Source organism: Rhinatrema bivittatum, chromosome 7, assembly GCF_901001135.1.
Source record: "Rhinatrema bivittatum chromosome 7, aRhiBiv1.1, whole genome shotgun sequence".
Classification (NCBI taxonomy): domain Eukaryota; kingdom Metazoa; phylum Chordata; class Amphibia; order Gymnophiona; family Rhinatrematidae; genus Rhinatrema; species Rhinatrema bivittatum.
In genome coordinates this window covers 136,488,955-136,516,563 of record NC_042621.1, presented here as the reverse complement: position 1 = coordinate 136,516,563, position 27,609 = coordinate 136,488,955, and the positions used below count along the sequence as shown (strand labels likewise).

General features: G+C 41.6%; 1 protein-coding gene across 6 annotated transcripts in view; it reads left to right on the top strand.

Moving 5' to 3' along the window:
• Window positions 1-27,609, top strand: part of VAC14 (VAC14 component of PIKFYVE complex) — a 525,003-nt gene that overhangs the window by 73,877 nt on the left and 423,517 nt on the right. For 5 of the 6 annotated variants that reach the window (XM_029609230.1, XM_029609228.1, XM_029609232.1 and 2 more), the window contains exon 11: window positions 4,966-5,026. In XM_029609230.1, coding sequence (XP_029465090.1) covers window positions 4,966-5,026 — 61 coding nt within the window. The remainder of the gene's footprint in view (window positions 1-4,965; window positions 5,027-27,609) is intronic. The other variant, XM_029609234.1, reaches the window with a different exon arrangement.

The following is a 27,609-nucleotide window of genomic DNA, read 5'->3' as shown; positions in this document are numbered from 1 at the left end:
GAGAGAGCAGAGGGGAGGGGTGAGAGAGAAGGGGGGTGAGCAGGAGGGTATGAAAGAGAGCAAGGGGGGTGCTTGAGTGTGGGTGCCAGAAAGAGAGAGCCTATATGAGGAGATTGTGAAGGAGTGTGTATGTGTGTGAGAGATTGGGAGCCTGGTGTGTATGAAAAAGGGATTGTGTGTATGTGAGGGTGCTAGCCTGAGTGAAGGGATTGTGTATGTGTGAGAGAGCCTGTGTGAAGGTAGTGCGTCAGAGAGTCACAGTCTGAGAGAGGGTGTATGCGTGACAGAGAAAGAGGGAGCTTGTGTGGGTGTATATGCAAGAGAGAGGGCCCAGTATGAGGGAAGTGTGTATGTGCGAGAGAATGAGGGAGCCTGTATTGAGAGTGTATGTATGTGCACTAGAGAGAGGGAGCATGTGTCTGACAGAGGGAGGGACAGAGGGAGCCTGTGTGAAGGGCAGTCCTGAGAATGAGTTTGAACTCTGGGAGTGGCAATAAAGTGGAAGGGGTTGAGCCTAGAAGTGGAGGGGAGAGAATCTGGCAGGTGGAGGAGTTGGGGCCTGAGAGAGCAAAGTGGCCAGAAGAGTAGGGAGAGCGAGTGGAAGGGACACTCTTACAGTGAATTTCTAGGGGAATTCTGCTCAAAATATTTTAAATTCTGCATCTTTTTAAGTAATAACTTTTTTTCTGTATTAATTTAAAATGTAATTACTTAGACTGTCATGTAAATTGTGTTATTTTGACTAATATAAAATATGCAGAATTTTGCAGAATTTTAAGTTTTTGTGCGCAGAATTCCCCCAGTAGTGTATTCTATATGCAAGCAATTTGATCTGCGTTCAGGAAGTGCATATTGGGGGAATCCCAATATGGCTGACGTGCCCAGATACTGAAGGAGCATACTCTGGATTCAAGGGTATTCTTCCTTTGCTTTCCTGCCCATCGGTTTTGCCTCTTAATCATAACTATGGGAAGGAGACAATTCTCTCATATCTGGTAAAACCTTCAGCACCAGTTTGAAGTCCAGTAGACAATGTTATTTGCCCTGCAGTGTAATTGTAGTCCAGAATTGTTTGCAGGGACGCAGCAGGAAGATCCGCAACAAGTGTGATGTTAAACCAAGCTCTGGAGAATGGTTTCCTCCTTTTCACTCTCGCTTTCTGTTTAATCATGTTGATATCCTGGCATTGGTGCTCAACCAAAGTGAAGTGGTGAGGAGTCAGATGCCATAGGAGGCAGGGAGACAATTAGAAGCAACTACTTTTTATCTGGCCTACCTGAAGGGCTTAGGTTGGCAGAGGAGCGCATAAGCCAGGTCTTGGATTAGAACTAGGACCACAAGAAAAGATGCTTGAGGAAGCTCAGAGGCAACAAGGCAAAGGCCCCTAGAGGTGGAGAAGTTCTGGTTCCAGCAGTTATTTCTACCCCCTCTGGCAGAGTACCATGCTGGTGAAGTAGCACTGGAAGCTTCCAAGAACCCTTGAGCAGATCCAGTGTGTAATGACAAACACTGAAGGTATGCTTTCTAGCATTATTTCTCAATGTTGTGCATTTACTGAAGAATTAGCATGCAAGTTTGAAAGCCATAACCAGATCTTAGTGGAGTACAAAAACAAATTGAGGATATTGGGAAGCCAGACGTCAGCTCTTCAGTCTTCCAATGTAACTGTTATCAAAGACAAGTTGATACTCCACAACAGATTGAACAGCTGGAGATTGCTACAAGGAATTGGAATTTGAGACTCCCTAAAATTTGCCCCAAACCAGGCTATTGTCACCCCAGGAGCTGTTCAAGAAGCTCCTACTGGAGAATTTAAAGTTTTCCTCTGTGTCATTGCCATCAGTCTCCAAGATGTTCTACATACTTTTAGCTTCTAGAAATGAGCATGTGGAGGAAGGGAGAATGGATACCATGTAGAGGATGGATAGTCTGGAATTAGCTTTTCTGGAATCTCTAATAATGAGATTACTTTTTGGCCACTCTTTTGTCACATTGGCTTATGAGTCAGATCAAGACCTGGTGTGGAGGACTTTTCTGAGGACTTGACATTTGCTGTTCTTTGGGCAGAAGATTAGAATATTTCTGGATTATGCACATGCAACACAGTTTAGAAGAAAGACTTTTCTTCAGATGAAATAGTGGGTCTTAGACCTCAGGGCTGATTCCTTTATTACATTTTCTTGTAAATGCTTGATTAAAATTAAAGGAAATGTCTTTGTTTTTTGTTGTTTTGGTATTTTTTTACGTTCTTCAACTGGAGAACTTTTTGAAAGATGTTTCTGTGGATAATTGAAATGTTACGCATGTTCATAGGGCAGAGCATATAGACCATCATAAGGTATATCAGTTTAGACACTTGGTAATATGAAAAATATATATTCTATTTTTCAACAACAGATTCCCCCAATGGGGGGCTTTACGTGCATGGGTAATTTTTTTCCCCCTCTTTTTAAAAAATGTCTTATGTATATGTTGTATAACCTACACATGTTTTCTTCATAGCTTTGTGTAATGTACTCTTGAAATGCATAAATAAAACATATTGCATATCTTATCTGATGATACTCAGAGACATAAGATAGATGGTGTTGATCAGAAATACCATGTTGTACATCCCAAGCACAGTAGTACTACTTCTGTTCAACCATTTCTATTTCTATTTTCTTAAAAAAAAAACCCAAAACGAACCCAAAGTGTTTAACAACATGAAAATAGTACAATATATTAGGGATGTGAATCGTGTCCTCGATCGTCTTAACGATCGATTTCGGCTGGGAGGGGGAGGGAATCGTATTGTTGCCGTTTGGGGGGGTAAAATATCGTGAAAAATCGTTAAAAATCGTGAAAAATCGAAAAATCGAAAAACCGGCACATTAAAACCCCCTAAAACCCACCCCCGACCCTTTAAATTAAATCCCCCACCCTCCCGAACCCCCCCCCCAAATAACTTAAATAACCTGCGGGTCCAGCGGCGGTCCGGAACGGCAGCGGTCCGGAACGGGCTCCTGCTCTGAATCTTGTCGTCTTCAGCCGGCGCCATTTTCCAAAATGGCGCCGAAAAATGGCGGCGGCCATAGACGAAAAAGATTGGACGGCAGGAGGTCCTTCCGGACCCCCGCTGGACTTTTGGCAAGTCTCGTGGGGGTCAGGAGGCCCCCCACAAGCTGGCCAAAAGTTCCTGGAGGTCCAGCGGGGGTCAGGGAGCGATTTCCCGCCGCGAATCGTTTTCGTACGGAAAATGGCGCCGGCAGGAGATCGACTGCAGGAGGTCGTTCAGCGAGGCGCCGGAACCCTCGCTGAACGACCTCCTGCAGTCGATCTCCTGCCGGCGCCATTTTCCGTACGAAAACGATTCGCGGCGGGAAATCGCTCCCTGACCCCCGCTGGACCTCCAGGAACTTTTGGCCAGCTTGTGGGGGGCCTCCTGACCCCCACGAGACTTGCCAAAAGTCCAGCGGGGGTCCGGAAGGACCTCCTGCCGTCCAATCTTTTTCGTCTATGGCCGCCGCCATTTTTCGGCGCCATTTTGGAAAATGGCGCCGGCTGAAGACGACAAGATTCAGAGCAGGAGCCCGTTCCGGACCGCTGCCGTTCCGGACCGCCGCTGGACCCGCAGGTTATTTAAGTTATTTGGGGGGGGTTCGGGAGGGTGGGGGATTTAATTTAAAGGGTCGGGGGTGGGTTTTAGGGGGTTTTAGTGTGCCGGCTCACGATTCTAACGATTTATAACGATAAATCGTTAGAATCTGTATTGTATTGTGTTCCATAACGGTTTAAGACGATATTAAAATTATCTGACGATAATTTTAATCGTCCTAAAACGATTCACATCCCTACAATATATCATAAAAGCTATACAATGTAATGCAACAAAATAGCATAGTGTAATGAACACAATAATAGGGTTTTATACAGACCTACCCATCCCTTACTTTCACTAGAGAAATGACACAGGCTATATTTGTGGAGCAATACTATTCTTCTGGCAGGGTGATTTGGAGGATATTTCAAAAGGCATAATTTCTAGACCTTTTTTTTTTTTTTTATTATCCAAAGGACCAAGCTGCTGGAGATTATAATGGACCAATGGTTTGCATAAAATCTCAGCCTCCTGTTCATAGGGAAGTTTTCAGGAATGAGGACTAGCTTTCATCTGTGGATTCAAAAAACCTGGCCCTGGTGTTGACCGGGTAGAGGTGTGAAGCCTACATTTTCTAATTTTTGTGGTGTTGAAGCCTCAAGTCCTGCTGCTGCCTGGAGCAAGTTGAGTCTTGGAAATGTTGTCTTTAAGGAAAAAAATAGGCTTAATGTAAGTGCATGCATCAATTATAATATGCACCAGATTTCCTTAGCACAGGTCTTTTGGTTTATTGTCCTTATGCCAAGGATACAATAAAATAAAATAGGATGCGAGAAGCTAATATTCAGTGCCATTTCTCTGGCTAAGTTTGAACAGCTGAAGAGCTTTCAAAGAATTGGCCAGTTGAACTTGCCCGGCTAGCTTTAATATAGCTGCATACCTACGCCACTGAATATACCTGCAAAGTTATCCGGCTAGCCGGACTATGGCTGACTGTGGTCCACGTTGTCTTTAAATTTTTAGCTCAGTTGACAATTAAACAAAACCACAAGCTTTCCTCTCCCATCCTCCTCCATTATGATTTTTATTTTATTCCTGAGGTGATACTGCCATTTAGAGGTTTATGTACTTTGCTGCATTCTTATAGGAGATGCATGTTGATAGAATTTGCAATCTACGGGCAACAGACCGCAATAGAACTGCCCGAGACCCACAGGGAATGAGGAGTAATAGATTTTGGTTTCAGTAAGTATTTTTGTGTTTTAAATCTTGATAAATGAAATAAGAGCAGACTGTGTAGAACTTGATGCCTGTTTGTTTTTTTATTAGGAAATGCACACACTGGTTTGCTGCCTGCTTATTCTGCTTTTCCATTACTCTTACAGGTTCTCTCAGTGCCATCAATGATTCCAGTCTTGACAACACCACTGTTTTTGGTCCTGGTAGGTAAGAAGATTTTTTTTTTCACTGCTACAGTCATTTGCCATGTACTTGACACAGGTGATTGTTTAACTTGATCTGCCAATGACAAATTTCAAACTGCAACCAGTAGGCTCTTAATTTCATGCCTTATGTTCAATTTTCTTTTAAAACATGGTTAAAGGGTCTGATCTCATTCTGGAGGCATTTGATTGGAAAGGGGAATCCACAGAAGGAGCCAAAATCATGTATGGCTTCCTTGCTGAATTTATAAGCCATGAAAATATTGGGAGTATATTACACAATATGAAAATCCTGGGTATGTGTGTAGTGGGTTGAAAATTTTTATAATATTTCTCTATGTGACCTCATATATCGTGCCTGTAGAGATACAGACTGCGGAAGCTACAGGTTCGAAACCGAGCTTTCAGCAGCGGATGTTTTTTTAATCATTGGTCACTACATGTAAACCGCTACGATGGTATTTAACTTGGCAACGGTATAGAAAAGTTTTTAAATAAAACACTAAGAGATGTTTCATGGGTTGCTCCCGAGTCTGGAGCTAACACAAAAAGTACACTTATCTTGTGCAGTATGATATGAACCTTCCAGTTTCAATTTATGCTGGTAAAGTCCATGAATGAAGTCCACACTTAAGTTGGAAAACCGGCTAGGTGAGGGTATCCGACACGCGGTGTTTTGGAGAAACCTCCTTCTTCAGGGAGTCGGATGTGGTTCTTGCCGGTACAGATACTGTAAGTTCAAAAATAGAAAAGTGTACAGAATAACCCACATACACAGTCTAAATGAATTGTGTATGATCTGTGGTTTCCTGTTTATCTGGGAGTATATTACAGCATGAGTGTATGTCTAATGCTGCAAAGAAAGAAATGTGTGGACTGATTCCCAGGATAATTAGTTTGGTCCCACAAAGATACATTTCAAATCCTAATCGTTTGCATATCTCTGAATTTTAGAGAACTAAGGCCATAGATTTTATCCTGCATTGAAAATATTTTTCTCATGAATAGGGTTTGGAAGGTGTGTTAACTAAACACACAGGAAATAATTAGTATGTGGTGTGCTGGGGAGGGAAACATTGAGCCTCAGTCTAGTATTTTGTCAAATAACTAGGACAAGCCAGTTGACAACTTGTATATCTCAAAAGAGCTACCCTGGCCTTGGTATCCTGTAATTTCAAGTTTGTTGCATAGGAATAAAGATCAACAAACAAGCTGCAGGTAATACTTTTAATTGTATGTATTATAAATGGGCTAACTGGGAAACCATATCACTTTTGCTGCAGTAACTGATGCCTGCCACTGGTTGTCACTGGAGCTATAGAAATAATTCATGAGCACACTTCTATAAAGCTCTGACATTTTCTTTTCATGAAAAATAGGTTACTAATCTAATCCTAGGAGGGGAGTACATGGTTGATTCCCTGCTAAATGAAACATTGTTTAGGCAACAAACAAAAAGAATATGCAAGAGATAAGTGAAGCTATTATAAATGCTTACCTGCTAAAGGAATACTCTGTTCTGCAGAGTTGTCTTATCAATATTTTGACTATAGCATGAAATTATATACAGTTGTACTTATAAGTTTACATACCCATGACAAAATTTGTAAGATGTGCAGCATTTTAAGAAAACATGAGTGATCAGACAAATGATGTCTGTTATTTTTAACGTGTTTCAAATTAAAATATTATGCATCACAGAGTAGCACAATGATTAAATCATAGCAATAAGGGAAATAACTTATGAACAGGACCATTTTATTTTCATACCCTTAGTTTTTAATATTGTGTGTTGCCTCCTTTTGCACTGGTGACAATATGCCAAACAGCAATGTTTTGTGATAGTTGTGAATGAGGTCCTTTTTATTTTCTCATGTGGTAAAGCTGCCCATTCCTCTTGGCAAAAAGCCTCCAGATCCTGTAAATTCTTTGGTTGTCGAGCATGAACTGCATGTTTGAGTTCTCCCCAAAGTGGCTCAGTGATGTTGAGGTCAGGAGACTGATGGCCACTCCAAAGCCTTCACTTTCTTCTGCTGCAGCCACTAAATGGTCAGCTTGACCTTATGTTTCAAATCATTGTCATGTTGGAAAGTCCAAGTGTGCTCCATATGCAGCTTTCTGGCTGATGAATGCAAATTCTCCTCTAATATTTTCTGATAAGATGCTGCATTCATCCTGCCATCAATTTTGACTAAATTCCCTGTGCCACTGTAGCTCATTTCCTCCCCCCCCGTATGCTTTTAGGTAGAGATGGTGTGCTTCTCTTCATAGCATTTACGGATGCGACTAGAAAGTTTAATTTTGGTCTCATCACTCCAAATTATTTTGTTCCAGAAGTTTTGAGGCTTCTCTGTGCTGTTTGGCATATTGTAAATGGGCTGTTTTGAGGCGTTGGTGCACATTTTTCTAGCAACTCTACCATGCAGCCCATTTTTGTTCAAGTATCTCCTTATTGTACATGCTGAAACACCCACATTACTTTGTTTCAGAGAAGCCAGCATTTCAGTAGAAGCTGCTTGTGGGGGGTTTTTTTTTTTGCCTCCTGACACATTTTCCTGGCAGTTGTCTGATGTCTGTCTTTCTTGGTCTGCCTTGGTATTAACAGAACCCATAATTTTCCACTTCTTGATCAGAGCTTGAACAGTAATGATTGGCATTTTCAAATATTTGGATATCTTTGTATATCCTTTTTCTGATTTATAAAGTTGAACTACTTTTGCTTGCAGATACTTTGACAGTTCTTTTGCTTTCCCCATGCTTCAGTAACCACCAAAATCAGTGCAGAATGATGTGGATGAAATGTGGAAGGGTTTCTTAAGAGCGACTTTGGAGCGGCCTGGGAGGGAACAGGGGAAGCCTGTGGGCGTCGGCGTGCGCAAGGTGCACTAGTGTGCACCCCCTTGCGTGCACGACCCCTGATTTTATAACTTGCGCGCGCAAGTTATAAAATCAAGCGTACGTGTGTGCATGTGCTGGGTAGTGCGTGCAGATGTATGCCCGTGCGCAGGTCTTAAAATCTACCCCAGAATGCATATAAAATCAATTATATTTAAAATTCTACAGCATCAAAAGACAGTAAGTTCTTTAGTAAGGATCAATCTTACTGTGTGCCTCTGGAATAAAACAGCCAACATCATCATGGGAAGGGAAGGCCTCAGGGGTAAGTCACAGGGAGATTAGTGTGGTACTATTTAAGATTGGAATTTTGAGGTTTGGAGGTAAATTACAGGAAATAGGATGACTGTGTACTGATTGAAAGGTCATCATTGGGCATCATTGTCTACAAATACATTGAAATCCTCTGCTCAGTGTATGGTGATGGTCAAAAAAGCAAACAATGTTAAGAATTATTAGGAAAGGAATGGAAAATAAAATGGAGGATGTCATAATATTGTTTCGCTCCCTGGTGAGACCGCACCTTGATTACTGTGTGCAATTCTGGTCACAACATCTCAAAAAGGATATACCTGCACTGGAGAATGTGCAGAGAAGGGAAGCCAAAATGATAGGGCAGCCGTTCCATGCCCCTTATGAGGAACGGCTAAATAAGTTAGGGCTGTTCAGTTTGGAGAAGAGACAACTGAGGGGGGATATGTTAGAAGTCTACAAAATCATGAAAGGTCTTGAACAAGTTATTGTAACTCAGTTATTTGCTCTCTCAGATAATAGGACTAAAGGGCACTCCATGAAGTTAAAAAGTAGCTCATTTAAAACAAATCAAAGAAAATTCTTTTTCACTCAGCGCATATTTAAGCTCTGGAATTCATTGCCAGAGGATGTGGTTTCATCAGTTAGTGTTACTGCATTTAAAAAAGGTTTGGATAAGTTCCTAGAGGTGAAATCCTTAAACTGCTATTATGGTAATTAATAAGCAATAGTAGCTTGTGTGATCTGTCTAATGTTTGGGTACTTGCCAGGTACTTGTGACTTGGATTGGCCTCTGTTGGAAACAGGATGCTGGGCTTGATGGACCCTTGGTCTGACTCAGTATGGCATTTCTTATGTTCTTATGAATGGTGACTAAAGCTAAGAGTGTTATAATACCTCTGTATCACTCCTTGGTGAGGCTGAACCTAGAGCAGCATTTCCCATTTAGTGTGCTGCAGCTGCAGTCTTATTTTGCCTTTCCCTCAGTCTGCTGGATGTCCTCTCACCAGGAAGGGGTGTCAGAGCAGCACTTATCGGCAGCTGCTCCTCCGTCCCCTCTGCTGGCTCTCTGCAGTGGAAACTGCCCGGGGCTGCGTAGGCTTGCGAGATCAGCTGGCCCCATGCAGTTCAGACTGCAGAGGGAAGCTGGCAAAGGAGGAAGATGCAGCACGGAGGGAAGCCTGCTCCCAAACTTCTGCTGTTCAAGATTGGGGGTGGGGAAAGGGACAGCTGAATGTGCCACTGGGTATGGGGGGGGGGGGAGAGAAAAGGGGAGGTAATGATGCCAGGGAGTGAGGCTGAGGGAAGGCGATGATGTCCGGGGGGTGGAGGAGAGGGATAGAGGGAAAGGGATGATGCCAGGGGGTGGGAAAGAGGGGGAGGGGTAGAAGGAAAGGGAAGGTGTTGACTATTCCAGGAGTGAGGAAGTGGAGGGAGAAGTTGATGATGCAACAGTCAGGGGGGGGGGGGAAGGTGGTGGGAGAAGGAAGATGATGATGGGTAGAGGAGAGAAGTGGAGGGAAAGGGAAGGTGATGGCAGGGAGTGGGGGAGGTGGTAGCAGGAAAAGCATGATGATGATGATGATGAGCGAGGTGCAGAAGATAGAGGGGGAGAGAGAAGGTGATGTTTTCAGGGACTGAACGAGAGGAGTAGGAGGAAAGGGAGGGTGGTAATGATGCCAGGGGCAAGAAGAAGAGATGGAGAGAGGGAATGTGATGATGATGATGCCAGGGAGTGGGGGGAGAAGTAGAAAGAAAGGGAAGATGGTGAAGATAATTATGCAGGGGTGAGAAGGTGGAGAGAGAAGAGGATGGTAATTCAGGGGGTGGGGTAAGGAGAGGGAAGGTGATGGTGGGAGAGGGAAGGTGTTGGTGCCAGGGGATGGGAGTAGAGAAAGTGATAGGGATTGGGAAGAAGGAAGGGAAGAAGATGTTGCCAGGGGAGAGGGTTATTTATGATGGTGGGAAAGAGGTAAGGAAGAAGGTGATGGTGTCAAGGGATGGTGGAGGGAGAAGGTGGTGATAATGCCAGTGGGGTTGGGGGATGAGGGAAGAGAAGAGGAAGTGGTTGGTGTGCCATAACAAAGTGAACCCTGTGCTAGTGTGCCGCAAAACAAAAAAGGTTGAGAAGCCCTAACTTAGAGTACTGTGTGCAATTCTGGTTGCCACATTCTCAGATGTAGCTGAACTGGAAAATGTATAGAGAGAGGCAATCAAAATGAAAAAGGAGATGGAACAGCTCACCTATGAAGAAAGGCTAAAGAGGTTAGTGTTCAGCTTGGAGAATATGGCTGAGTGGGTGATAAGATACAGGTCTATAAAACCCTGAGTGAAATAGAATGAGTAAAAGTGAATCGGTTATTTACTCTTTGAAAAAATGCAAAGACTGGGGACCTTCCATTAAGTTAGTAAGTTGCACATTTAAAACAAATTGGAGAAAATTCTTTTTCACTTAATGCACAATTTAAGATCTGGAATTCATGCCGGAGGATGTGGTAAAGGCAGCTATTGTAGCTGGGTTTAAAAAAGGTTTGGATAATTCCATAAACTATTAACCAGATAGACTTGGAAAAAGCCACTACTTATCCCTGTGTGTTAGCAGCATAGGATCTATTTATTGTCTGGGATCCTGCAAGGTATCCTGACCTGTATTGGCCACCGTTGGAAACAGGATAGTGGGTTTGATGGATCCTCAGTCTGACCCAATATGACAATTATGTTCTTATGTAAAATCTCATGGTGTAAATATACCAGAAGTATAATAAAATTGTGTAGGTTGACATATCTCATTATATTGATATGGTGTGTCTATGTATCTATCCATATATCTTTGTATAGGTAGATATTATATCTATCTATCTATAATGTGTGTGTGTGTAAATATGTATGTATGTAAATGTTACATTTTAGATTCTCATTATTCTAGCTGCATGTAACTCATGCATTGAAGCTCAGAGGTGAGTGTCATTTTCTTTAAGGAGCGATCAATCTCTGGCTGTTAAAGCTCACAAATGGGATCACATTCCACATAAGAAATTGCCATACTAGATCAGACCAAGGGTCCATCAAGCCCAGCATCCTGTTTCCAACAGTGGCCAATCCAGGCTACAAGTTTCTGGCAAGAACCTAAACATTAAGTAGATCCCATGCTACTGATGCCAGTAATAGCAGTGGCTATTCTCTAAGACAACTTGATTAATAGCGGTTAATGGACTTCTCCTCCATGAACTTATCCAAACCTTTTTTAAACCTAGCTACACTAACTGCACTAACCATATCCTCTGGCAACAAATTCCAGAGCTTAATTGTGTGTTGAGTGAAAAAGAATTTTCTCCGATTAATTTTAAATGTGCTACTTGCTAACTTCATGGTGTGCCCCCTAGTTCTTCTATTATCCGAAAGAGTAAATAACCGATTCACATTTACTGGTTCTAGACCTGTCATGATTTTAAAGACCTCTATCATATCCCCCCTCAACCGTCTCTTCTCCAAGTTAAACAGCCCTTACCTCTTTAGCCTTTCCTCATAGGAGAGCTGTTCCATCAACGTTATCATTTTGGTCACCCTTCTCTGTACCTTCTCCAGTGTAACTATATCTTTTTTGTGATGCAGCAACCAGAATTGTACACAATACTCAGGTGCGGTCTCACCATGGAGCGATACAGAGGCATTATGACATTTTCTGTTTTATTCACCATTCCCTTCCTAATAATTCCTAACATTGTTTGCTTTCTAGACTGCTGCAGCACACTGAGCTGACTATTTCAATGTATTATCCACCATGACAACTAGATCTTTTTCCTGGGTGGTAGCTCCTAATATGGAACGTAACATTGTGTAACTACAGCATGGATTATTTTTCCCTATATGCATCACCTTGCACTTGTCCACATTAAATTTCATCTGCCATTTGGATGCCCAATCTTCCAGTCTCGCAAGGTCCTCCTGCAATTTATCACAATCCGCCTGTGATTTAACTACTCTGAATAATTTTGTATCATCTGCAAATTTGATTACCTTACTCGTATTCCTTTCCAGGTCATTTATAAATATATTGAAAAACACCGGCCCAAGTACAGATCCCTGAGGCACTCCACTGTTTACCCTTTTCCACTGAGAAAATTGACCATTTAATCCTACTCTCTGTTTCCTGTCTTTCAACCAGTTTGTAATCCACGAAAACACCGCCTCCTATCCCATGGATGCATGCATACAATCTCTCACAGACAGTAAAAAAAAAAAAAATCATACGTGTGATATTCGATGCAAAAGACTGGCAAGCCCACCTCTTGCTGCTGGATTGCAGCCTTCATCTTAATTTTGTTGAGTTCCTAGTTAAGTTTAGGTTGCTAAGGGAGTAGGAATTAGAGTATTTTAAATGTATAGGTGTATTCACTAATTAATCTGCTAGTAACCTACAAGGGGATGATTAAACTCTCAATAAGGGCTGGTTCAATAGTATGATTTAGAAAAGAACCTGATAGATTTTTACTGAGGAAGTGTCTCTTGCCTAAAAATCAAGGGTTGAGCTTGGGGTGAGTGTGAGGGAAAGACAGACACTAGAATTAACTTCCTCTGGCTTGCTTATTATCTCAGAAACACACAAATTCTAAAGAATATATCCCATTATTAAACCTCTCTCCAGAATTAAAGTCCAAGAATTTCCAATACTATACTTACCAGTCCTCTTCAACCACCATTAATTTGATCTTCACGCAAAGGATTGAGAGGGTTGAGATTTTCGCACCGCTAGGCCTCTGGAAGCTGGGGCTGTGGAGTTCGAAACCTGGATCGCTCACTGTGACCTCTGGAGTCCTCTCCCAGTGGATGCTGGGAGCAGTATGCAGATGAGCCTTCCAGTCCTCTTCTACTGAAAGAATGCAGGGCCTCTGGAAGCTGGGGCTGTGGTGTTCAAAACCTGGATCACTCGCTGTGATCTCTGGAGTCCTTTTCCAGGGAATGCTGGGAGTAGTATGCAGATGAGCCTTCTGTCCTCTTCTACATTTCAAGCTTTGAGGATCATCGGCGCCCCGGCTAGAGGGGCTCTGAGATAAGCTCATATCCTCTGTCCCTTAGAACCATATGTTTGCTAACCCTCAAAATTTCCACTATAGGCTTTGGTAATGACGCCACTTGCCCAAGACTCCCACCCCGAACAGTTGCAATCTAAATGGCTTGAGGCATCAACTCAATTGCCTTCTGTAAATCTGAGTTGAATAAGTCCATACCTGTGTCTGACAGGGGTGGACAAAGTATCTTTTGAAGGAGCACAGTCTGAGCCTTGGATAATTTGAGAAATTGCAGCAGATGCTTTTTCTTGTTGGGGTGGGAAATCCCTTTGATGTTGAGAGATGATTTTAAACTGGTGAGGCATGGCCAAGATAATTAAAAAAAATTATTCTTTAAAGTATCTAAGGTTTTTAAAATATGTTGGCCCAGTACCCCCTACCCTAGGAGACAACCAAGAGCCTTTAAGGTGTAGGCACAGACTTTTAACTTCTCAACCCCACTCCCACCACCTCACCCAGTTATAGAAACCGTAAAAAACTAAACACCCAGCCACTACTGTTAAATAGTGAACTCGTGAAACAAAGGGGAGAATGAACATTGAAGGAAGTGAAATCACCTACCAAGCCAGCAGATAAAGGAATTTATTGGACACCCCAAACAAGGAGTATGCTCAGTGTGGAGGACCCTCTGAGTTGGACCAAGGTCAGGACTGAGTTCCCTGGTCAAACATGGAGCTTGAACATTATTATCCCCAACCCTCTCCAAAAGCCCCACACTCTCTTATCTCAGAACAGTATCAACTTTCCAACCCACTTCAGACTAGCCCCCTTCCCCTTCCCCTACTCCCACTATCCTCTCCCCAACCACAAAAAAGGAAAAAGTACAGGATCAGAAAAGTCATAAAGAACATGTTTCAGGAGTTCACAGAACATAAACGATGATAAAAAAATAAAACAGTCCCCAGAGATAAACATCTGTGGTGAATATGTTCGCAGACAACCAGCCAACAGCACGAATCCACTGCTCGCAAAACACCAGTAGATGTGTTGGGGCAGGATGTCTGGCATTTTTGTACAGCACAGTCCTGACCTGTCTGGGTCATCCATCAGGGCTGGAGCGAGATGCTAACCCACCACCGAGTAGTTGGGATGCGCCACTGACCACAAGCATCCGTATAGGGCGGGGGGGTGGGGGGAGAGCTAATGTGATATTAAACAAAGCCAAGCTTGAGGTGAAGAAAAACATGCTCTTAGAGGAAGTTGCAAAGTCTAATTGCAAGCCATCTACGTTGTTGAGTAATTCTAGCGATGTCCGAATATATCTTTATCTTTTGACCATAGTATTGCTTTTCTCTGTTTCAAAGAAACAATTTTAAAATTAAATCACAATCAGTACCACGATATGCAACTTGGACATCTGCGGAAGTTTCCAACAAAGCTGAAAAATATGAAATTGCAGTAGCTGGTACTTGGTTTTCCAAAAACATATTTTCTTCTTTCTCAACAAACCCTTCAGAATACTATGGCACGAATCATCACCAATACTCGTAAAAGAGAACATATCACCCCTATACTAAAGGATCTGCATTGGCTACCCATCCCTTTCCGCTGCCAATATAAAACCCTCACCATCCTCCACAATGCGCTTCACAAAAACAACTCCGCTTGGCTTAAGACTATGCCACACTTCCATGCCTCTAAGCGCCCTGTGAGATCAGTACTTGCAGGCACCCTACATACTCCACCCCTCAAAACTGCTCGCCTTACCACGACCAGAGAAAGAGCCTTCACTATTGCGGGACCTAACCTCTGGAATTCACTCCCCACCCACCTACGTCTTGAACCATCCCTGCACGCCTTCAAAAAAGGAATCAAGACATGGCTCTTTAGACAGGCCTACCCTGAAGCCAATCAAACTTAGTCCTTCTGCCTCTATCCCCTAGTAGTCTCCCCCACTACCGCCCCCCCCTCTGCCTGCACTAAGATGTCTTTAAACTGATGTGATGTAAAGTTATTATTATTATAAGTTTGTATATAATTTTTTGTAAGTTACCTGAGTTACCATGGTTGCCTCTCTCTTCTCGCCTTCTGCCCTATCTTTTCTACCTCTCTCCTATTTTCCCGCCCCCCTCTTCCCCTTTTTCTTTTATCTGCCCCTCTTCCCCTCTCCTCGTTCATTGTAATTCCTCCTTTCCGAGTTATTTGTAAACCGGTGTGATGTGCTCCACGAACATCGGTATATTAAAAGTTCTTAAATAAATAAATAAGTATAATACATTTTTTAAATAGGTGGAATAGCTTCTGAAGAGATTTTCAAAACATCTTGAAGATATTTTTTAAACTGATCCCGTGGAGATATAAGGTTAATATGAGGAAAATTCAAAACTCTCAAATTAAAAAATCTAAGAGCATTTTCCAAATTTTCCAACCTTTTAGCATTAACAGTGTCTCCTTGTAATAAGCCACTTTGAACTGACTGTAACTGAGATAACTGTTGATCCAGATCTGCAATCTTAGAAGTATGAGAAGATGATAAAGGGTCCAAGGTATGTATACGATGTATGACAGTCGTTAATGAGACTAACAAAGAAATAGATTTTTCTAAAGATACTAGGACATTCCAAACAGTCAAGAGTAATGACTGAATGCTTACCAGTTCAGATTTATAAATGGTGCTTACCAAACTTTCCCAGCTGGAAACTGCCATATCCTCATGGAACCCAGCCTGTTCCTCCCTACCTAATGGAGTAGAAGCCAAGGCCATAAGGCCACAATGATCTGCTTCTTCCGCCAAACTCTGACTCAGTGGCGGTAGCAGGGAACCTGCAATGCCAACACCCTTCGGCATTCATGTTGTAAGCAAGGGGATCCGCCCCAGCAGCTGCCGGCAGATCAGATGCTGTTCCCGGCTGTCGTAGCAGTGCCCTGATCCCAAGGTCAAGACGTGTGTAGGAGGGGGAGGGAGTTACCGGAGCTCCGGGGCTCAATGATGCGTGCATGTCTATCGGGGCTGGAGATCGCTCTACTCCAGCTACCGCAGTGGACCCAACTCCCAGAGACATTTCATCCATTGTAGTGAAGAAACCCTCAATATGCTGCTGCTCAGGCCAGATAAGGAAGAGGCCAAGAAACTCCTCCCTTATCCTTCCTTTCCACTTAGTATGTAGCATTTCTTGAGAACAAAGAAAATTTTTTGAATTAGCGAATGGAGCTCAACACACCACGTCCTTCCCTTAGGACGCCATCTTGGTTTCCCCCATCTGCTACATTTTTTTTTTTAAGGTGTGAATAAACTTGGATAAAGGTGAGCCAATTTGACAAAGTGCTCTTGTGAGAGACTCTTGAGGGAAATTAAAATGTCATGGATAGGAGGCAGTGTTCTTTTGGGGACTGACAACTGGTTTAAAGAAAACAGAATAGGACTAAATGAACAATTTCTCAATGGAAAAAGGTGAATAGTAATGTGCTTCAGGGATCTGTACTGGGACTGCTGCTTTTTAACATATTTATAAATGACTTAGAGATGGGAACGAGTTAGGTGATCAAATTTGCTGATGATACAAAATTATTCAAACTTGTTAAATCACAAGAGCATTGTGAGACCGTGCAAGGGACCTTGCAAGACTGGAAAACTGGGCTTCTAAATGGCAGATGGCACTCATTCTGGTTGATCTTCATTGGTTTCCCGGGCATACAAGAATTAAATATAAAGTTGTAGCATCAGTACATAAACTGCTTTCTCAGAACCCGCCAGCAAGTTGTGATGCATTAATAAAAAGATATGATCCTGATAGAGCTATTTGCTTTTCTTAGAAGGTGCTGCTAGAAATACCAAGAGTTCATCAGGTTCATTTGAAGGTCACCTGGACCTGTGTCTTTTCAGTCACAGCACGCTTTGTATGGAATCAATTACCAGAAGCAATTAAGGTTTATTACATGCTTAAAAATATTTAAAACTCGGTTAAAAACCTTTTTTTTCAAGATCTGCATTTAAAATAATGGATCTTGTTTTTTTGCTGTTTTATTCTTAATACATTTCATTTCATTTTATTGTTTTAATATGTCTTAAGAATGTTATTTTTTTACTCTGAATGTTCTTTATGTGGGCAGTTTTAAGATTCTTTGATATGACGTGATAATTTTTTGTTTTAGAATATTTTAGTTTTGTATACTTTATTATTTTATTGTGACGTGTTATATGTGTATGCTTTATTATTTTTTTATGAATGTCCTTTATATGAATCTCTTAGGAATTTTAAACTCTTTTTAATTAAAGAAACCATTACCAAACCATATGAACAAGTGCAAAGTGGAGCACTTAGGGAAGCACATTATAGCTACACAATGCAAGGCTTCACATTGGAAGTCACCACCCAGGAAAAAGATATAGGCGTCGTCATGCTCAGTGTGAGGTGTTGTCCAGGAAAGCAAATAGAATGCTAGGAATTATTAGGAAAGGAATGGAAAATAAAACAGAATATCATAATACCTCTGTATCTCTCCATGCTGCGATCGCACCTTGAGCATTGCATGCAATTCTGGTCACCGCAGATAAGAAAAAGTACAGAAAAGGGCAACCAAAATGATAAAGGGGATGGAAAGATGGAGGAGCGGTTAAAGATATTAGGACTCCTCAGCTTGGACAAGATGGCTGAGGTGAGATATGATATAGAGTTCAATAAAAAGGATGAGTGGAGTGGAATGGGTAAATACAGATCAATTGTTTATTCTTTTAAAAAGTACAAAGATTAGGAAACGTGCAATGTTTTTTGATTTTTGAGCAGATCAGATTTTAGTTGTTTTTTAAAGTCTTTTCATGTGAGTATGAGTGTGCATGATTGTTTATGTATGAGTGATTTGCATTTGGGTATTTTAATATACGGGGTTTTTGGACAATCTTCTAGGCACCAGTATTTATATGTACAAAAAATATAAATATAAATGATATGATGAAATACTTACATTTTTGTATTTGTCAATTATATATTATATTGAAAAGTATTTCTTAAAGTTGTATATTGCTATAAATAATAAAGTGGATCTATATATTTATCTTTATGAATGTGTGACAGAATATTTACCTCTTGTATTGGTGGGATATAGTATTTGTATGACAAAAGGTCAAGAGTGTTTCCTGTTTGTTTGTTTTTTTGCCTTATTGAGTTCCCTACTCTGGCCAGAAGTGAAGGAAACAGAAGTTAGCGGGCAGGAGCAGCTGCTGATGTAGCTTTTGCTGCTGGTGCTGTAGGTGTGTTCTTTATTGCTTTATCATACACATGTTGTTATAGCCCTTTGTTGCACTATCTGTGCCTGGCCAGACTAGTTCTTATCTTTCCAGTTAGTAGAGGAGAGTCTTTGATCCATCCCGTGGCTGAGTTGATAGAGGAGCTGCTTGTTTCTGCACGTGTTTGGGGGAGAGATGTGTCTGCTGCTTGTTATTTCAGTGCTGGAGGGACGATTTTTTGCAGGGTGGTAGTTAAATCTTTATGCTCAATAAAGTCCATGTCAAAATGTCCTTGAAGTAACAACTTTAGTTGCTGGGCATAATTTCTTCTGTGGAAAATGGATGCCTTGGATGTTATCCAAAAGTGTTTCTGCCTACTGGCAGAAAACAGGAATGAGGCTGATAAGCCTTAAGCTAACTAGGCCTCGCTATTAATGCTGATGCTCATGTACACCTAATACATATATTTTTAAAGCATGAAATGGGACCAGTGATCACCACGGCTAGCTTCTTTCTTGTCACGTGGGTACTGCATTACTGTGGCTCTGGAATGGCACTTCAGTGGGAGACAGTTACCAATAGTTGTAATATTGATATTTTATTTCTCGACCATAACATACCTCCTATTAAGAGTTAGATATTTCTAAAACTAATATTAAGATTTAAATGTTGCAGTGCACATAACCAAGTTTTTTCTACAAGTCTAATTTATTTCTTTGCTTGCCCATGAGTAATAGTATATTTAAGTGTTGACTTATTAAGCACCAGCTTCAATTTGTGAAAGCAGCTTCTCATTACATTATCAGTAACAATCCAAAATGTTGTCTGTTCATATACTTGGATAAGTTATTGGTGTGCAGCTGATTCAGACTGTTTTACAAAATCACACTGTACAAGTCATGTACTATAAGTTGCTGCTACCAGTTTGCATTCACTGGCCTGTGTTTAAAGCAGCATTACCTATTATTAAACATTTCCAGAAATGTCGTCATATTCAACAATTTAAAACTGTCCAGATACAGTAGTAGCAGCCAGAAAGCTGCTATAAAATCTCGTCAGATCAAAATTATTTTAACTGTTACCATATTACTCAAAATTCATGTATAGGAAAATATCTATTTTAATCAAACTTTAATGTGTAATTTTAGTATTATTTTATGTGTATACATTTCAGGTACATCTAAAAATTCTAGGCTGTACAATGATTAATATCAAAGAGCTCTGAAAAACTTCTGACAGTTATTTTGCTTTCACAATAACATCTTTTGATATCAATTTGTAAACTAGTTTTGTGCTCATATCAAATTGCAAATAAAACTATATATGACCAACAAGTCCCATCTTACATTCTACAGCAATGGTTCTTAACCGGTGTGTCGCCAGGCACACACAGGTGCCGCCACACTTCCCCAGTGAGATCAAACTCTTCCTCCAACCAGGCTTGAAATGCTGATTAACCCAGGCGGCGTGTGACTGGAGAGCTGGAAGAAGCATAGTCAGCGGCACTAGCACCATGTCTCTCCTTCCCGGAAGAGGAAGTGGTATGCGGCGACCATGCGCGCAGGAAGACGAGACCATGCTAAGTGACAAGTGCATGCAGCACTGGCCCAAAGGAGAGGAGCAGCATGGCCCGGAGCAATGCCGCCCCTGTGGCCAAAGGGCCTACTTTATGAAGGCCGCGAGGGTTGGAAGAAGAGGAGGCTGCTGTTGCTGCCAGTTGTTCTTCGGGGTGGGAGAGGAGAGAAAGAGAGAGTGAGTGAGCTGTGTGTGAGACAGCATGTGTGGAAGTGTGTGATTGAGTTCCTTTGTGTGTGAGAGAGAGACACACAGTATGTATGGAAGTGTGTGATTGAGAGCCTGTGAGTGAAAGCTTGTTTGTGACTGAGATAGCAGAGAAAGTTGCAAGCAGCCTCTCCCCCCCCCCCCCCCCCCCCCCCCCCGTCTTCCTCCTGCTATTTCAGAACAATCTCAGGGCACCTGTAAATCAAACATTCCCAGGTATGGAGAGCAGAGCATTTTTTAATTCATATTATTTTTAATTATTTGGTGTTTGTGGCTGCTGTTTTGAAATATTTTATTGGTGACTGGAAAATTATTGGAGTTTTTTAATTGGATATGCCATTCATCAGCTGTTTTGAAATAATCTGTTCTTTTTATTATTAAGGTTTTACTGCTATTGATTTTATATTTCTTGCTTTATTTTTTGAGGACTGGCGATTTTCTCTTTTACTTTGTTGCACTGCATACAGAGACTCTGGCTTGTTGTGGTTTCCAGTTCAGTTTTCGTCTGCATGTTTCTAGTTATGCTTTATGGTCTCTTCATTCTTTGTTAGTTGAGGATCTGCACATGTGACTGAGATGAGGTTTTCTGCTGGCATGTACTTTCTGTGTAGGGATCTATAGCAGCCTGGCCTGTTGTGTTTTCCTAATAGGAGTATTGGTGATTTAAGGCCTGGTGTAATATTTTCAGCAATGCCTTTTCTTAGGTAAGGAGGTTACTGTTTGTGAGCTAGAAGTCAGTGCTGTTCTGGTATGCGAGGTTTACTATTTATGTAATTTCCGTTTAAAGAGAGTACTTATCTTTCTCTTGTGTCATTCTTAATAATAAAAGTAATACTGGGCCATATTTTTTTTTTTTAATTTCCACTGTGGATTGTAATGAGCAGCGTGTCATACATGAGGGTTGTCCACCAAGTGTGTAACGATGGGGAAAAGGCTGAGAACCACTGTTCTACAGTGCTGGAATGTGATTCAAATGAGTTTACAAGTAGGGCTTACTGCTAATATACTGCTTATGTATTGCTAAATAAGTCATTTCGTAGTACTGCTGAAATACATGATTTACTTTATTTAGGGGTCTATTTACTAACCTGTAGTAAAATGGCACATTACAGTGCTACAAGGAAATTACCACTGCAGTACCCAGTTTAGTGACTCCAGCAGTAATTTACCTTGCTTTGCCATAGCTGGTATCTTAACAAGTTATTTATTTAAAATTCTTAACCCGCTTGTTCCATGCAGCATTTCACTGTGGCTTGCGTACTGTTATGTACATAAATATAAAAACAGAAATAAAAGAAAAAATTACAAACGATCATTCACTCAAAATTATTAGAACCTGTCAAATAAATGTGCTTTTAGTGCTTCCTTAAAGGCTTGCTGTGATGAGGCCAGCGTACAGGCTGTGGTAGATTTGTTCCTCAATGGCGATCCCGGCCACTGAAAATGCTCTGTACTGTGTAATCTCGAGACTGGCAATTTTTATACTTAGTACTTCTAGCAGATTTTCAATTGCAGACCGCAGTTGAAAGGGTTGGTTTGTAAAGCCGAACAGTTGAAGCAAGCCAGATGGATGATTCATTATTTAAAAGCTTCTATACCAGGCTGAGGACTTTATATTGGGACTTCCAAGCAATTGGCAACCAGTGTAATTTCATCAGTGTGAGAGTAATGTGATCGTGTAGTTTACTTCCTCCCTGGCTGTGGCAATAGGTGATGCCTGCCCCCTATCCCAGGGTTGTCATTTTTAAAGGAGCTACAAGGCTGATGAAAATCCCCCCCCTCCCCCCCAAGCTCCATGTCCCTTACTCCTTGGGGGTGCCTAGTGTTCCCCACCCACCTCCCCTCTTAAGGCTCACTCCCATGGAAAATAAATTTACTTTCAAACTTCCATCTTACTTTCAAACCCTTCTCACCCTTCAGGACTCCCCACACTTTCCAGAAACTTTCTGGGGGCAGGAGCAATTCCCATGCACTTCTGCCGCACCAGCACAGTTTTTCAAAATGGCACCAGCTGACCCCAGACACTCCTTTACCTCCACGTATAAAGAGACTATGTTTCTATATTGTGACTTTGAGCTCTTCAGTGCCATCACGCTGGCGATGAGAGATGCTGAGACCCAGCTGTAAATGGTCTAATAGACTTGTGACTTCCTCTTCTAGTCTTTATCCCCTCCCCATTTCCTTATCTGCGACACTGTCGCGCTCCTGCAGAGTGTATCAACTTCCTTTTCATATTATATTCAGTCTTCATGGAATGCGATGATCTACCAGGTCACATTACATTTTAGACTTAGACTGCCTCCATCTTAAAACAGACCTTGAACAGTTTAAAATATATAACAAACTTCAAAATAATGACAATTATAATAATTTGTTTAAACTGTTTATCAAATGCAATTCAAATACAGAAATCTTGGCATACAATTATTACTTAAGCATACCAAGCCAAGAAAAGATTACATCCATTGCAAGTAAACATGAATTTTCTCCCAACCCCTTTCCCCGCTCAACTTCCATCCTCAAGCAATAGGGATAATAACTGCTAACAGCAAGGCAAATAAACTTTCACACCATTGTATTATGCACACTTTATACCTTAAACATCCCTTACACATTACATTTTGAATACCCTATCCCACCACCCACCCACTCCTCACTGGATTAATAATATAAGCAGAACAAGGAGACATGGAATAGAATACAATATAGGGCCTGATATTCAGCACTGACCAGGCAAGTAACTTGGCTGGATATGACTTATCTGGCTAAGTTACAAGGGATATTCAGCAGCATGCTATGTCACTGAATTATCTGCGGTCAAGGTGCTACTTAGCTAGATAAGTTAAATCTGGCTAGGTTACTTGCCTGGCAAGTAACTTATCTGATTAACTTAACTGGATAAGAACAAATATCTACTTATCCAGATAAGTTAACTGGATACATAGCACCACCCAGATCTGTCCACTGCCCGCCCACAAATTGGCCAGCTAAAAGATAGCTGGATAAGTGACCTATCCGACTACTTAGTGGCTACTGATGAGCTAAATGCGCTTTCAATATCTGGCCCATAATGCCTAGGGGTACTTCATCCATACCATATGTATATTCCATTCCAATGGAACCCGATCGACTTCATGGGTAATTAATTACTTCACTACGTGTTTTTGGAAAGAGCTTTTGTAAATGGAATACCAAAGCTCAATGAATTTGTGTTTAATTTTAAAAGAATGATTAGCATTTAAATTTTCTATTTTCTAACGTTAGGCCATGTAATGTATCTCCAGTCCCAAAAGGAAGGAGAACTCCATTCACAACACATATGTAATATGGTTGTCTTCTCAAGCAAACACTCCTTCCTGGCAAAGAGATTTGCTCCTTTCCCCTTTATTTGGAAGGCTGCACTTACATCAAAAAGAATCCTTTCTACCATGGGTACCACAGTCTGTCCTACTAAAGTGGAGAGAGAAGCACGGATACTTTTCTAAAACTGATGCATATCAGGACATGACCAAAAATAATGTTCCAGGGTACCTCTATCCGCTTGACATTTAAGACAGAGCTTTGATTCCAGGAAACCCCTTCCTATTAAGTCTTGCTGGGGACAGATATGCCCTTGCCAGGAGTTTATATTGCACTTCTCATAATCGGGTATCCCCCACTCTGCCAGGGATTCTAGCCAAAGACTTGGATAGTGCATGGGGCGTCATATCAAGCGGAATCTGATTATGCTTATTTAGTTAATAGTGCCTCATTGTTCATCACCCCTTTTTATACCCCCCTTGACTTTATGAATGCGAGAAATGCCCACTCTGTTTCTGACTTTCATTTAAAAAAATTAATTTGAAAACTATTCTTCAATCTTAGACTGAAAATCTTCAATTATAAAAATGTAAAAATACAATTATAAATCCTAACCTGCAGCCTCCTTACTCCCTCATTTATTTATGTATTTATTTAACATTTATATGCCGCCTTCTGGTCCTAGAACCAACCAAAACAGTGTACATTCATAATAATTTCTAATAAAATCATTTTAAAATCAGTAACAGGCCAATATACTCAAATTTCACATGTCAAAGCTAATATCAGCCACCAGACCTTTCCTATTATGTACAAGCCCATCCCAGCCAACCTCTTGCCACATGCCTACAATCCAACATTCTTCTGCATCATGGACCATCATCTCGATCTTATCCAAAACAACGATCAATAAAATCATTGACTACTAACCTACTTTTACGGGAAAAGCTAGGTCTTTACCTTTTTAGGAAAAGTCAGTTGGATGGTAACTGGTTCCAAACAGTTGGAGCTACCACAGATTAGGTTCTACTCCTTGCACGTCTTCCCCGTACTCCCTTTATAGCTTTAGCAGTGCCCCTTGACCAGATTGCAGGCTTCTGCTTGGTTGATATATTTCTGTCTTATCTTAAAGGTAACACAGGCCTCTGCCTTTCAAAACATTAAATACTAAATTTAATATTTTAAACTGGGCCTGGGTCCTAATATGTTTAAAAAAAAAAAAAAAAAAAAAAGTAAATAATCAGTAGCAAGTTCAGGCTATTGAGTATTCTTTCTGTGCATGCCAACACTGACCTAGTAACTATATCATGTAACTAAAATAATAATAGCAATACACTCCCTCCATTACAAATTACAAGCTGATATATATATAGTAAATTCCATCTATCTAAATGCTGTACAGCACTTTGTATATCTCAGTGGAATTCCTTGTTTAGGTGTGATTAACTAAGCTTTCTTCCTATAGACACACAATGGGAGGAAAGACTTAGTAAATCAGGTCCTTAATTATCTAGGCTGGCATGGAAGAAAGCTGCTTGGCAATGATTTTGTCTGGGTTGTCCTGCTCTTACAAGGACGTCACTCTCCTTTGCCATACTTCCTTGTTTAATTAGTTCCGGATGCTGTCAGATTAATTTGTCTGCAGCTAAAGCTCTTTTCAGTTGTCATTGGAGCCTGCATTCATGGGAAATAAAAAGAATGAAAGCCAACATGAGATGCCACTAATGCCCCCATGCCCTCCGCAGGGACCAGAGATCCTCCCCACAGTTCATGGGCCAAGCAATACAAATGCAGCAAGCAACAAACACAGGTATGGGTGAAACTCTGCAAATGCAGGTTAAAGGCTAAAAAGGTCATAGTCTAAAAAGCTTGACCATCACCACTGTAGCATAAACCTGGACACAGATATGGCAGTCAACGTCTCACCATGCTCTGTATGCTGATTTACTAACTGATGCAGTGCAACCCCAGCTGTCCTAGAATGCTAACCCAAAACCAACAAAAACATTATCCACAATCAAATGCACAACTTTGACAGCATAGCTTCTCAAAACCACACTGCTCTGGCATAATTTCAAATGATTCAAAACCAGAGGCCCATAAGCAGCAGAGGCTCCCTAATCTTCTCTCCAGCAATAGGTACCAATGCTGAGTCCGGTTGGGGCGGTGGCGGCTGAAGGTTGTTGGTAATCGAAGAGGGCTTAAATTGCTTACTAGAGACCAGACAGGAGCTCCGTAGGCATGATCCACAGACAGGCCTAGAGCCTGATGGTGCAGCTTGGCACACCAGTTGGACCCAGGCTGGAGGCACTAGCCAGGGAAGTTGGAATTTGAATCCACCACCTGAGGGCTGCTGCTATTCCAACAGCCATCTCAGAAGTCAGCACCAATCCCACTCCTGTTAAGAGGCAGGCAGGAACTATGGTGTTTTGGTCTGACAGGGCCATGAGACAACTGTCATGAGCCTCTAATGCTAAATTGAGATGTAGATCCTGCTGGAGGGGTAGCCCCAGAGCATGGGCCAACAAAGGGCACAACTTGAACCTGTAGTCTGAGAGCTGCTGAAAGTTTATTATCAGCTATGCCACACATAGTGGTTTGTGAGAAGCTCCTTGGGGAGGAGTAGAGCAAGGATTGAGAAATCAGTTATTGGGAAGGAGAGAAGAGCAGGAGAAAAATAGGACTCTGGAGGAAGAACAAGCGAGGAACAGGGATGGGGGAAAGAGCATGGGAAGAATGGGAATGGGTACTGGGTGAGAATCTGGCAGACCAGAGACTTGGGAACTGGGAGCAGAGCAGGGGAAAAACAGAGTCTGGGTGGGATTCTGGGAGAGCAGAGGGGACAGTAGGGGAAAAATAGGATTCAGGAACTAGGAAATTAAGAAGATTTGGGGAGAGTAGTTGAAGAATAGGGAATTCGGGACTAGGTGAGAATTTAGAGAGAAGGGACTTGGAGAAGTTTGGGGGACAGTGAGGACTCAGCAACTGGGTAGATATGAGTGGGGGTATGTTAGATGGGTTGGGGGTGTGTGAGATGGCATATAAGGGTGGGGTAGATTTGATAGGTGGTATAAATGACCCAGAGAACTGGAGAGAGGGTGAGAAGCAGTGAAAAGAAATTGGAGTGCTTTGGACAGGTGAGAGATAGAAAAGGAATAGGTCTGTGAAGAGGTTAATAGCATGGAAATAGGCCTGGGGAGGTGGTAAAAGGTGGACAATAGGTTGGATAGGAGGTAAGCAATAGAAGAATAGGCTGGGGGCATGTCTGATGAAGTAGCTGGAGCTGGTGCAGGGATGTGGGAAAGGCAGAAGAAGGTAGATGAGAGTTGGGGAGGGTTGAGTACAGTGGGTGGAAATGGAGGACAAAGGAGTAGATAAAAGATACAGATGGAATAGGAGTCTGGAGAAGTAGTGAGCGAGAGAGGTAGAATGAGAGAGTTGGGGAGGGGTAGAGAGTGGGAGATGGAAAGCTGGTAGATGAGATGTAAGGAGGGAGATTAAAACTAGAGGATTAAATGGGGAAAAGAAGGGGTAAAATTTAGCTATGAAAGGATAGAGAGGAAGAGAGAAATGAAGACCTATATGAAGGGAAGGGAATAAACAAGAGGATAGAGAAGAAATGGAAAGGAAACTCTGGAAAAGAACATAGGAGACTGAAAAGAGACCAGGACCAACCAAAGATAACAAAAGGTAGAAAATATTTTATTTTCTTATTTTAAAGAAAGGAATGCAACAGCTTTGGGAATATGCATTTCTTATACTTTAGTGTTTTGCTCAGTTCAGGAGGAAATGCATCTGTTTCTCTTTCTCTGGTGTTGCACTGCATGCGGTCCAGCTTCATGACTTTCCATTTCAGTGTTTTTCTGCATGCTTCTGTTTCTAATTATTTTGTATTAGGTAAGGGGCGGTCTGTGCTCCGCGTGTGTGACTGAGGGGGAGGGATTCTGACAGCATGTAATGTCCGTCAGGGATCTATAGCATTCTGGCTGGTGTATTGGTATTCTAGGGCCTGTAGTAATATTTGCATTGCTGCCCTTTCTCAGGAAGGGTTGCTGCAATTTGAGTCCTGGGAGTTAGTTCTGTTATGATATGGCAGGTTTGCTACATAGGTTCAGGGTCACTTCA